The sequence below is a fragment of the Rhinolophus sinicus genome, chromosome 3 (genome assembly GCF_057876585.1).
Source record: "Rhinolophus sinicus isolate RSI-liver-muscle chromosome 3, RSI-T2T, whole genome shotgun sequence".
Classification (NCBI taxonomy): Eukaryota; Metazoa; Chordata; class Mammalia; order Chiroptera; family Rhinolophidae; genus Rhinolophus; species Rhinolophus sinicus.
The window spans coordinates 38,897,281-38,911,388 of NC_142503.1; the positions used below are offsets into that span (position 1 = coordinate 38,897,281).

The 14,108-nt window shown below is 35.6% G+C and overlaps 1 protein-coding gene across 1 annotated transcript in view; it reads left to right on the top strand.

The window, feature by feature from the left end:
- NDUFAF2 (NADH:ubiquinone oxidoreductase complex assembly factor 2) overlaps nucleotides 1–10,713 on the top strand; it is a 123,001-nt gene extending 112,288 nt beyond the window's left edge. Inside the window, exon 4 of the mRNA XM_019743577.3 lies at nucleotides 10,390–10,713. Within this exon, the coding sequence (XP_019599136.3) occupies nucleotides 10,390–10,641 (252 nt within the window). The 3' untranslated portion in view covers nucleotides 10,642–10,713. The remainder of the gene's footprint in view (nucleotides 1–10,389) is intronic.
- The last annotated feature ends 3,395 nt before the right edge of the window (nucleotides 10,714–14,108 follow it).

The window sequence follows — 14,108 nt, forward strand, 5'->3', positions numbered from 1 at the left end:
TGGTTTATTTAAGTAAACTAAATATGTTTTTGGAACTTTCTGCGGGCCAATAAAAAATGGATTGGGCCGCAGTTTGGACACCCCTGACATAATGTGTCATATTGTAATTTACTTTTTTACCTGTCTCTCTTCCCTAGATTGTGACAGAGTAAAAATTGTGTCTTTTAACTCTGTATCCTTAGCACATGGTGGGCTCTCAATATATGAATGAACCAGTGAATGAGTAGGTGAGAATGTAGGAAAGAACCCACAAGCATTAACGTAACTGGCATTGGCGCTTACCCACCTCTTCCCTACCTTGCCCCCTGGATGAGTCAGTGTTGTAGCAAGCCACCTCCTTTGCCTGTCCCCGTCTCCCAAGGAAGCTCTGTAAGAGTAGGAGCCAGGTTTTGTTCTCTGTGTCCCCAAGTCCTTGAATTGTAGGTGCTCAGTATGTGTTTATTGAATAAAAGGAAGAATGAAAAATGCATGCATAAATGAGTATACCTCGGAGTGCAGCCTTTGGCCACAGCAGTTTTTATTTTCTAGGGCAGACTCTGTAAAGCTGGAGCTGCAGCTTCCCTGACTCTGGGCCTCACCTCCTCTTACCCGACTCCTCTACTTCCTTCCCTTAACCTGGGAGAGAAAAACTCTTTTCTCCCTGCAGCAGCTGGCACATAACAGCTCCATACATGTTAGCAGTCATTCACAGATGGAGCCGCCTCTTTCCTCCAGGGCTCCAGCCTCTCTGCCATTTATTTCCCACTCCTGAGCCTAAGCCTGGAAAGCCATGGGGATCTGACATTGCTTTCTCTTCCAGGGATTATGGTCTTTCTCCTTCTCACACAAGGGATCGAGGTTTTCTTTGTCTCCCACCAGGGCAATTCAATTAAATAGGACTAAAGTTAAGAGACTCTAATTATTTTTTTATTAAGGTTTAACGGCTAAATTTCTTTTTCAATTAAGTAATTGTATCTTTATGCTCAAAGGTCTTTTTTCCATATATATGGAAGTTCATTTACTCGTATATTATTAAAGGAAATAACCACCAACAAAACTATTAATGACTTGAGCTCTGTGATTAGTTCATTTTTGTGACATTTTGAGATTTAATAATTAATCTGGCTCAAGTTCAAAGAAAGAAAACTCAGTGCCAGAAATTCCTAGCCAGCAAGGATTATAAACAAACCTTACAATTGTCCCCTCAAATAACAAGAATCATTGAGATCAACTTCTTGCAATTAGAAATGTTTTGGAAAAAATACAGGCGAAAAGTTCAAGAAAGCATGTCAAAACAACAAAACTCGGTCGAATGTTCATTATTGTAACTGATCAAAGTCTGTTTGCAGTAGATTTGAATGTGAATAAATTAAATGTGACATTGGTTTGGCAGAGGCACACTGGTGACTGGCAGGAATACACAGCAGGAGCAGCCTCTGCTAAAACAGAACCTGCTTGGTTGTTTCATTCACATAGATTTCTTAGCACCCCTGTGCTCTCGTACTAACCCAGCTTTGTCATTTATTTACCCTTTGGGTTTATGCTCCCATCCAGGCAAGAGTAAATTCATTTTTTATTACGAATCTAGCAGGTGTGCCTTGAGTCTGAACATCTAGTATCTTTTAGTGACCTATGTACCTCCCCCTGCCTTGTTTTCTCTCTTTCATATATTGAAAAAGGGTGATCTAATAACTTATTATTTCATCCTGGCAGTTCAACTTGTAGAACTAGAAAATGTAGTTTAATTAAACAATTTGGCAATATTTTCAAGCTTAGGCATGGCTATTGGATTTGCTAGGCTTGAATTGTTTCTTGTTATGTTACAAAATTGACACTGTAAAAAGAATATTCAGTTGAGAACATTTTGAAGCAGTTGTTCCCCATATTCCCATTATAATTATGTTGATTGTGGGGTGGCGGGGTGCAGCACGCTCTGGGAGGCTCCTTCCTGGATGAGACCATTTTACAGTAACCAAATGTCTATGGTTTCTGGACCTGGAACATACTTATGCCAAATTTTCACATATAATCTATTTACTTATTTTTATTTACTATAATCTATCTTCAAAATGTTTCTTAAATTCACTCAAAGCCAATGTACTCATACTCTAAAGTTTTTAATGTTCATTAAAACAAAGTTATTTATTAGTATGTGTAATTTAAATTATGGAAAGAAATTAATGGAGCTATCAAAGTCAAATATATTTATATTACATATAGCACATATCTAACGAGAGTTGAAAAATGTATGGACTAGGAAAAATATATTTAGTTTAATTTAAATATTTTAAAAAGTTGATCTATTTATGAAACCAAAACTTTCATTGTATAATATCTTTATCTGATGTACACTTTGACAAGTACATATCTAGATCCAGTAGTTACTAAAGATATATTTACATTAAGCTTTTGCCACAGATTATTTCTAATTATATAATTTTAAATTAAAACTTTTTTAAAAATTCAGGTTCCTGGTTTTCTATGTAATATAACTTGATCGTTATGAAATGGCCATAGTTTTGTTCCCACAGAAGACTAAAACAAACAAACAAAATATCCAGTGACAAGCACAATTTTATCATTATCCATAAGACCAACTAAGTCTTTGCTTGCTCTTGAATATAGTAAACTTTCTAACAACGAAGCACTGTTGAATTTACTTTACACTGTACTTAGATTTTATCTTGGGATGTGTTTTATACTTAAGTTTGAACATAGTTATATATGGCATACTTTAATTCACAAGTACTTGAAGCCAAATGTAGATCGTTTACATAAATACTGAAGAGAAGTGTGGAGCCAGAGAATCAAAGAAGAAACAAGAAACGGGTTATGATATGTATATGTATATTCTGCCTGCCTTTCCTCCAAGCTGGAGTCATAGCATTTCAGAAACAAACTTTATTGTTCCCCAATAAAGGCCTGACCATTAGCTCTGTTCCATTTGTAGGTGTGTCTCTATTTAAAAATGCAAATAATTTTGAAGGCTATTATTAAGGAATTGTGTATTTAATATGAATATAACACCAGCAGCATCATACATGTATAGAGAATTACTGAAACACTCCTTGATAGACGAATTCTCAGTTCACCAGGTTGAGATGCTAAAGAGAGAAATAGGGTTAGGGGATTGAGATCTTGAATATATTATGAAAACCATTTTTCTTTTTTATTTATACATACATATGGCACATACATATAAATAAACACATTAAATGAAAAAACTATTAGTGACATTTTACGTATCTTAAATTAGTAAAAATGGATAATTTATCATTTGTATTTACCTTCCCTTGTTCACTAGGTATATGTATAATAACAGATAATATTTCTAAAGTGTTTTTGTATGTATGCTTAAATCTGCGTCCAAATATGCCATTCTGTTTAATAGTATAGACTCAGAACTGTTAACACACACACTTCTGACCCAAATGTAACCCCAGAGATGCAGAATGACTTGGGTACCTGAGACAGAAAAATCTTTGGGTCACTTTTTTAACTTGGGTATTTCTCGGCCCTTCTCTTTCCACAGTACCTATCGAGTTAACTAAACTTTCGTCCAATCAGAGTAACTTCATCAGACAGCACTTGTGCTCAGTTCCCTCCTTTCTCAGATGCCAGAGTGCAGTTCCAAGGTTCAGGTTTCCATTCCCTCGGTTTCCTTTGTCTCTTCCAAGGCATCATCGCAGAGACCTCTAGTCCTATTGTGCCAGTTGTTTCACTTCTTTTTTATGTCCCAATATCCAGTGCTGTTATCTAATACCTTCTACAGCTACGTATCACTATATATGAGAGCGGATTTCCTTACCGTCTTGGAAAACTCCTGTGTACTAGGGGTTCACATACGGTTGGAGTAGGATATGTTGTGACTAAAGCCTGTGAGTGAGCTATGAGTCAGCAGGTTAGTAGATTGCATTTTCAAGCATTGTTTTCGTCTGTGTTTTATTAATTAAAAAAAAATTTAAGCCTTTTATCATTACCACACTTAGCAATTTACAACATTGAGTACAACAATAGTACAGCCACCAAAAGAGCGCCTAAGCAGGGCTCTTAGCAAGGAGATGGCATTGGAAAAGACTCGAGCTACAACCCTTTGGGGGCTTGAGTTCATTCACATCACTGAACTAATGAGTCGTACACAATAAATGACAGTTAACTTGTCTATGCCACAAAAACGGGTGAGCTCGTTAAAAGCATCCAGAGCTTTTCCTTTTTTAAAAATTCTTTTCAATGTAATCCTTTACAAACAATGATAATTTATAACCTGATAATTCATATAGAAAATGATATAAATTCAAACACTTAATACATAATACTTTCACAACTGAATTTGTCTGTTTACCCAATGTCAAGACTCCATAAACAACTCAAGCCTAAGCTAATTTGCTCCAACCAAACACCCCTGCTGTCTGTTGAAAGGAGAGAGGTTGTCACAGAACAACAGTCATTCAAAGACAATGTATTTAAGGAAAAGTGTGGAATAACAGATTTTGATACAGCTCATGCTTTCTCTGTTGTCAATCTGGTTTCTTTCTCTCCTTCCCTGAGGTCGGAATCCTTTAATACTTCATACCAGGGGACTCTTTGATGATACCTTCTTAGAATGGGGTTGTCCTCATGCAGGACTTCCCAGTTGTCAACTCCACTGGGCTCAGCTTCAGATGGAGAAGGTCCATTGTTGACATACTGCTTCAGGTCCCAGGCCAGGGAAGCCAGGACAATGGTGTAAACATGGAAGGCTTGGTGGGCAGAAGCTCTTTGTCAGATGGGAATAGGGAGGGAACGAGGCATTGTCTTGCCTCCCAGATAGTGCTTAATTAATTTGAGGGCTGCATATGATCACTGTAGTCTTCTTCTCTTCAAGCTGCACTTCCTCTCAGCTCAGTGGTAACTGATATCTTTGCAAAGCTTGCAATGTCCTATTGGCGGGCGTACAATCATGACAAGCCTCAAAATCCATAGCAGTAGTTTCAATGGATAGTGCTTTAATGAACAGGAGCTTGAGGTGGGTGGACATAAAGTTACAGCGTATTGAACACCTAGCAGAGTGTCCAGAAATCTTAGCATTTTCCCCAGCAATGAAGTCCTTCATTCCTTTATGTAGATTCAAGTTTTCATCTTACATCATTTTCCTTCAGCCTGAAATACTTCCTTGAATGTTTCCTGTAGTAGAGGCTTGCTTGTGACAAATACAGCCTGAATTTGTTATTTTCAGTCTGAAAATGTTAGTATGCCTTTATTTGTGAAGGGTGTTTTTCACTGGATATAGGATTGTAAAGTGGCAGTTTTTGTTTTCTTTCAGCACATTAAAGTCATTCCATTGTTTTATGCCTTGCATTGTTTCTCATGAGAACGCTAGTGTTTCTTATCTCTGTCTTTTGTATAAATATGTCTTTTTTTCTGTAGCTGATTAGCTTTTAGCAACTGATTTTGATTTTATATTGGTTTTATATTTATCCTGCTTGGAATTTTTTTTAGTTTCTTGGGTATGTAGATTTATGTATTTATCTATTTGGAATATTTTTAGTCATTATTTCCTCTCCTCCCTTTCTTTTCTCTTTGTGACTCCAAATATATGTATGTTGGACTGCATGATTTTGTCCCACGGCTCACTGAGGCTCTGGTTCATTTTTTAAACTTCTCTCTCTCTTGCTTCGGTTGGATCATTTCCATTGCCTTCTTTTCCGATTCATTGTTCTTCTATAGTGTCTTATCTGCTGTTAAGCATATGCGTTACTTTTTTTATCTTATGTATTGTATTTTTCACCTCTAGAAGTTCCATTTGGTTCTTTTCAATAGTTTCAATTTTTTTCTCTTTATGTTAATTTCCCTTTAGGCTTTTGACATAGTTCTAGTCGTTGTGATAAAGTCCTTGTCTGTTAATTTCATCATTTCTGTCATTATTTGGCTCTGTTTCTATTGACTGGTTTTAGATCACACTTCATTTCTTAATTGGATCATGAACATTGCAATGGTGTATTGTTTACTGTCTGTATTTTGTCATCCTTTAAAAAATGTTCTCAATCCATTGTTTTGGAGTACATTAATTTAGATTTGAATCCGCACAAACTTTCAGAGGCTTATTTTTAAGGTTTTGTTAGGGTGGATCTAAAGCAATGCTGTCCAATAGGAGTTTCTGCAATGATGGAAATGTTTTTTGGGTATTTTTTTTTTTTTTTTTTCAGTTTTTATTGGGGAATAGTGTTTTTTTCCAGGACCATCAGCTCCAAGTCAAGTCGTTGTTTTCAATCTAGTTGTGGAGGGCGCAGCTCACTGGCTCATGTGGGAATTGAACCGGCTACCTTGGTGTTATGAGCACTGCGTTCTAACCAACTGAGCCAACCGGCCGCCCCAATGGAAATGTTTTATATCTGCACTTTCCAATGTGGTAGCCATTCATCACAATTGGCTACTAAACACTGAAATGTGTCTGGTGCAATTGTTTATTTTATTTCAATCCATTTAAATAACATGTGGCTAGTGGTGTTAAACAGTGCAGATCTAGAGTTACCTCTACCTCATGCCAGTTTATCCTTACTCTTAAGGAGTGACCTTTCAGAAGTCTTTACATGAATGCCCTACGTATTTGGTGAGGAATCTCTGGCTGATCAGAACTTGAATGTCTCCTAGTCTCATGCAAACTCTAAGTTGTTCAGTTAATAGCTCCCCAGTAGTTATTCTTTAGCCAAGAATGGACCTGCCTGGCCCTGTAGTCTCACCCTACCCATATACAGCTTAATATTCGGCTCAACACTCGAGTGGACCCGTCTGCAGATTTTAGTACTCTTTCTCCGTGTATTCTGGTACTCTGCACCACAAATTCCAGCCTCTCCAACCAACCATCTCAATCTCTTTAGCTCGGCAAGATCTCCAACCTCTGCCTGGGTTCCCCCACCCTGGGCAGCAGCCCATAATATGCTGCCAGGCAGAAAACTGAGATGATGCCAGGCTTCTCTCATTTGCATCCCCTGTCTTGGGGATCTTAGTACTTCACTGCCTGGTGTTTACTATCTGAAAAGTTTACTATTTTTGTGTCCAGTTTTCGTGTTGTTTATGGCAGGAGGACTCATCTGGCACCAAGTACTCCATCTTGTTCTCAAGCCTTAAGATTACATCTTCCTAACACCTTTGTTCTCAATCCATTGTTAATGATTGCTGCCTTTGTTGGAGGCTGTAGCACATTAAAACACTAGAGATTTTTTATCCCAGCAAATTGTGAATTTTGTCTGTTTATTCTTCATAAGGATAGCAGTTGATGTGGGGATTCTGCTGTTTACAAAATTTTCACAACAAATAGCTATTAAGTACTTAAAAGTATAAGTATTGAGACTATACCCTGAGATAAGAGGAATGGATATAAGTTTGGTATGTTTATTTTTTAATGGAATGGAATAAACAATCATTATTTAAAACTCTACGCATACCCTTCTGTTGTACTAGATCATGGCCCAGCAGCCAGTTCTTTCCCTACAACAGCCCATTGAAGACAGTATTGTTATCTCCACTTATATACGAGGAAACTGAGACACAGATGGCTTAAGCAACACTGACAGAGTCACACCGCTAGTAAATGGCAAAACTGGAATTTGTCTGCAGGTAGTCATGCTTCAGAGCCCATGTTCTTAACCACTGTTAGAAACTTGCAGAAGACCTAACAATGTGGACAGTATACATACAAGTGTTTAAGATGTAAATAGTTATACAGTCACTTTATTCCCATTTTCACATAAAGAAACTGAGACTGAAAAAAAGTTAAGTGACTTTCTTGGTGTCATAGCTAGTAAGGTAGATTTGGAATTGAAACTGTATTTGTGCCCAAAAACTGTATATGGATGGTCATCAGAGTGCTATTTTTTTAAATGAAAAAGTGAAATACTGGAAACAATGGAGTAGTTATTAAGTACATCATGGTACAATGTAAGTTATAAAATACGACACAGCCATCTTTTTTTTTTTTACTGTTAAAGAATATTTATTGACAGGGAGAAATGCAGTATGTAAAAGGATATTTATGTTAAATATATAAACATTTATTTGAAGGAGGGCCCGCTTACTCTTCGTTTATCCCTACACAAACAATGAAACAAACACGCTGTTTTTATTGGTAAACATATTGAGACTGAAGGTGATATTGTTCCAAGGAAATATAAGGAAAACCCATGCTTTGTGGCAGTTTCTACTGTAAAATAGGCTTACTTATGATTTGTTTATCTTTAAGTCTACAAATTCCTATTTTTTTCCTACCTACTTTCATTTTATCTATTCCAAATATTTACAAAAGTAGATTTCCTTTCATAAATGATTTATGTTCTGTTTAATTTTCCTGGAAGCTGTTAGCAGGGGTCTGGTAACAATTAGTTTTTCGGGGGCAGGGTTTGGTGTTTTTGTTTTTTTGTTTTTTTTTAAAGACAAGAAGGAAAATTCTTTTCTAGGAAAAATTATAGTCTAGGAAAAACTGTTTTTAACTCTAAAATGTTTACTCCATCTTCGTATGTTAACACATTCTATTGACTGGCTTTTCATTTTGCCGAAAGAGCTGTTATAAGAAAGAACTTCCTTGGCACAGTAATGGTGAGTAAAGAAAAATTATATGAAGGCAGGAAAAAAGAACAGCTCTCTGCCCTCCATTTCCTTCTATGCAGAAGGCATAGGCTTGCACCAGCTGCAATACTGCCATAGTAGAGCTGAAGTAAATGAAGTAGGCGTGGGCAGCTGCAGGCCACGTGACTGATCCTCCTATGAAAAACCAAGTGAGCTGCATGCCAGCTTCTCCGTAGGCTGTTACTACCTGTGGTGGGTTACTAGTGCAAGTTCAACCGAGTCCTGAACCTTTCATTCTGTTTAAGAGAACGAGCTTCCATGAAGACACAGCAGTACATAGAGGATCTTGAAAAGTATGATGGAGATACGGAAAAGTATTTTCATCTCCTTCCACTATTTCCAGTATCATATTGAGGGATTTCCTTTGTGATATATGGTCACTTCACCTGAGAATTCTACAGGGTGTGTGAAAGGCAGACTACTCTCACCTTCATTCAGAGCAACTGTTCCTAAACTCATAGTTACTGTGGTTATTAAACTATTTATGGGGAATTAGTCATTTTGTGGAAATTAAAAGAATATATTCTTTCCCTCACGTTTGCTTTGAGGGGAAAGTTTCATTAGATGGGTCCTTTGTATCTAAATCTGAAAGTCTGTAACATTATAACCCCCCAAACCCTTATTTTCAAACCTTTAAGTACAAACCATTATTTTAAATGTGATTTTAAATACTGGTGCTTACATTTTTAAAGGATTATTATTACTTGAAATTCATATTAGAAACAGATTGCGTCATTCAGATACCGAGATTTTGCTTTTAAGTCTCGAAATTAAAAAATAACTTGGGAGAACTTGTCAGATATTAGTTACATTAACAATTTTTTTCATATTATGTCTTTTAAAAAAATCAGTAAGCAAAAAAAAACATTAAAAATTTCACCCATTTAGTAATAATCATTTTAAGATAGAAAAAAAAAGAGGAAGAAGGAATCAACAAAAAGATGTAATTTATTTCATCTGTTTTAAGATGCGCATCTTTTCAAATTTTAACATCTCTGAAATCAAGAGGTGTGAAGGAGCATAAATTGCCTTTTTAAGTAGTGGCAATTACACATAACAATGGTGCCTCTTAAAATTGATGGTCCTGTATCCAATTTAATAGAGTAATAGATTCATTATAATTTGGGGTATAGATCCTTACAGATAGAATAGCAAATCTGTGGGACAGAACTGCATTGCACAAATTGCTTGCACTGATTTGAGGAAGCATTTCCAATCGCAAAATGCCTCTCTGGAACTGGTGTCTGGGGCATGCTGAACTGACTCCATTCCTGTCCTCTTCAATGCCATACCACTCCAGAGAAAAGGAAGTAGATGGGGGTGGTTCTGGCACGACAGAGGGTGGCCTTAGCATCCATGCTTTCATTCCCACAGAGGAAGGAAGACTGGTAGGGGCATCCTTCTGAGGCCATCTCACCTTCACTTCATCTCCAATAAAAAGTATAATTACTACTGATGATTAGCTTTGAGGCAAAAGTAGCTGTTATGCTTAGAAAATCTTTGATAGAGTGACTGTTAGGCTCTTCTGTAATATATCGGGGTAAGTAGTTTATTTCACTTGTGTAGTATTTCTATGTTGTGGTCCTTCACGTCTTTTTATTAGTATATGAGGACAGAGCTGTTTACTTCAAATAACACTGATATATAATCAACTTTTTCAAACTTATCCTGTAATATCTGTATTATTTAAATGCAAAGCAAGTATATATATATATAGATGTACTTTTTTTTAAGCTATTTTTAAATAAAACCTGTAGTTGGGTTTTTTTTCTAACTAGAAATTTAAGTTTGTCCAATTTATACATACAGGAAATATTAAAGAATGAAAAACAGAGAGAAGAAATTAAAATAAAAAGCAACGACTTTTACGAAAAAGGAAAACTCCTTAGTAAAGAGAACAATGAGGAACTCTTGGCTCCACCAGTGGAAACTCAGATTAAAGGGCATGCGTCGGCTCCATACTTCGGAAAGGAAGAACCCTCAGTGGCTCCCACCAGCACTGGTAGAACCTTTCAGCCAGGATCCTGGATGCCACAAGATGGCAAGAGGCACAATCAATAAATGCACTGTGATAAAATCATTTCATTTAAATGATATGTGACTATTTTAACAAATAAAAAAGGTAAAAAGTTACTTTGTATTTTCTGACGACAATAGTTCTCTATTCCATTAAGCTGAAGAATTAGTTTTCGGTATGCATAAGAAATGTGACATATGGACAATAGAAACCTAACTTTTTAGATTTAAATCCTTCATTTGATTTAGTCATCACTCTGTTTATGAACTTAATTTTTTCCCATTATATTGCTCCCTTAAGAAGTATCACTATAAATGCTCAGTACATTTTGGATCTTTATGATCATTTAAGAACTACCCAAGATATGTCTTGATAGACATGATAAGGATAAATAGTGAGGTGTTCTAAATGATCAAATATAAAGAAAATGAGAAGACTGCTATTTCCAGAGAGACTGTAAGAGTCTAAGGACTAATCAAGAACATGAACTTGGATAAAACATTTTGCGGCCCAAAAAATTCAGTTGATAAATGAAGCAAAAACAAAACCTTAACCCCCTTGATGAGTAGATGGGACAAACGCTAGCTTATGGATTGAGGCTGGAGTTTGCAGACAGGAACCACACAATCCATCACAAAAGTCTGAAAGAATAGTAAACAGAGAAATGGTACAATAACTATAGAGTTCTATGAAATTAAAAATTACTTTGAGAAAATGGAAAATAGGAGAAGGTTCTTGGAAAGTGATTCTACTGATGGTGGGATCCGAGTGGCTTGTATATTGAAGAAAAGTGTAGACAGATGACAACATTAAAACACTGCTTTTAGAGAAAAGCATTTTTGAAGGGTCATACATTTTCTGAAGTGCACAACCCAGTTTTTGTTGCTAATTAGAGTTCTAACTCTAATACAGAATTCTTTCATAATGTTTAGCATTATCCTAGGCAATCATGAGTAATATGAAGAAATCTTTGGTTGAGTGTTAGCAGTGAATTCCTAAAAACACAGGATAAGATTTTAACTTATTAGATGGTAGTTTTTTTACTGCTTAAGAAATAAAATTACATAAAAATACTTTATAAAATATACTAAGTCATGTAATCACTGTAACGTACTTACTGAGGGACAAAAAGCCTTCGGTGATACTAATGTTCTAGCAGCCTTGTTACTATCAGGTTAACCATTCTCTGTTTATATCATTACAAATGCGACATTTTACCATAGCGACAAAAAAGGAACTAGCCACCAGGCAATATAAAAAGGTAACATTTATAGTATAATTCATTGTAAATTAAGATTAAGATGTTCTTGAAGCCTGGACTACAGGAAAAATTGTAGATGTTCTAACATGCTAGAATATTTCTACTGCCAAACTCCCATTTGCTTATTAATTGTATTCTATATACAGCTTTTGTTTGCCATATAGCCTGTTTATAGATAGATGTCTTAATACTTGACAGAATTTACATTAATTTCAAATTTTTTAGTTTCCATTTTTTTAAATAAGCAACAACAAAAACCAAGAAAAAAACAAAACAAAAAAAAACACCTTTTAGCCAAGTTTTTGTGGGAAAATACCTGATACAGTATAATACTAGCCCACCATAATTCGTAGAGTACGCACTTTCAAAGTGATTCTGACAGGTGGGAATGACATTGTGGTAGTCCAGCTACACTCCTTTCCTCAAAGCTAACATTTTTGGTTGTCTAGTTGCACTGTTAGGTGGTATCAGAAGAGTGAAATGTCCTATGTAAAAATTGAACTGTAATCTTGGCCAAATTAACATTTTTTTTTGTATACTTGGCTTATAGGCCTGGTACATGCAAAGCAGAATTCACGTTTTAAATAAAATGTTAGCTTGTCCAGAGTATTTCATATTTTGAATAGTTGTATTTTGGGCATTTATAATTTTTTCATGAAAATGTTTTCATCTCTTCAAGACAAGACTTCAAACCTATGCAGTTTACTTCAAAAGATGTTCATTTTAAAACAGTGTAATATATACATTATGTACTTTCTCAGAGGCAAATCCTTCCTGTTTTCCTATGCCTCTACAATACATATATATAGTGTATTTTTATCAGTAATGGGCTTATTACATTATAGACTACTCCAGTATAGCAAATGTGTTGGCTGTTGGGTTAAAGCATATAAATCTAGCCTAACAGCTATGCCTTGGATATTTAAAGTTAACAATGAACAAAAACGGAAGCAATTTTTTCCCCATCACCTGTTATCCTTTTCCATTCCTACTTTTACTAACAGATTTGCAGCTGTTATTTATTTTTTAATCAGCCTTGAACCAATACCATTATACTGATTTTTTAAAATGTTAGTTCATTAACCACACTATTCAAAATGTAACATAAATTTATTTACACCAGGCTTTCTCAAACTGTGTTCACTGGGGAAAAACAGGTGAGGAGAGTCTATGCTAGTCAAATTAAAAGACTTAAGAAATCACACAAGAATGAATGCTGTTTTACCTTGTCTTCCAAACTATTGGTATTTGAACATGGAATCCCTTTTAATATGGTTGAGAAATACAGAATTTGTCCTTATATATTTATTCCAGACATGAAGTAAATGAGTGATTCTATAACTAATTGCAAACATAACATCAATCATTCCTAAACAGGAATCTAACTTAAACCAGAAGAGGTGTAAAGTACCCCTTGCCACTTTATTCATGTGTAAGGAAAGTATGAATGGGTGAGAGTTGTAAATTGTAATGTATTTCAACATTGGGTGTCCAGCTCATCGCTTCCTAAGCTTCTTTTATTTGCTTACTGTAATTTCAAAAAAATAAAAAATAAAAATGCCCTTGCACATCTGATACAGTAACAATAACATGCTGAAGTTTATCACACGGACACTATGGATCAAATTCTGACACACACTTTTTGGGAGGGGGAGTAGGTGTCCTGTTTTAGGTGACCTGTCTGGTTTTCTTCCCCAAAACCAGCCCCCAAAAAGGTAATTGATTGTATTACTTCTCAGAACTACAGAAACAAATAGGTAGGCAATTTTTAAAAGTAGTATTATGTATAATACTAAATGGGATTCATTCAACATTAGTACTGTTTGTTACAATAAGACTGATTTTTCTGAAGAATCCCAAATCTCACAATAGTCTGTTTAAATCTCATTCCCCCCCTCCGCACACAGACACACAAATATATAGACACAAACATTGTAAAACCTTGTTGACCTCACATGTATAAAGTCTCCACAAATGTTGGGGAAAGCTGAAGAAACAACAAATGGTATATGCCAAACAAATATAAAATGGGCATGTGTTAGGACTTAAGAGATTATAGAAAAGCAGATCAGTTAAGTACCTTTATCACAACAGAACCAATGAAACTACAGTAGATAACTAAGAATTATGATGAGTATATCTTTTGCTATAGTACTTTTATTCTAAAATGTGACCATAAGCAAGACATATGTATATAAAGTCCTTCCATGAACAGCTTTATGGCAGAAACCCAAAAGCATTTTAGATCTA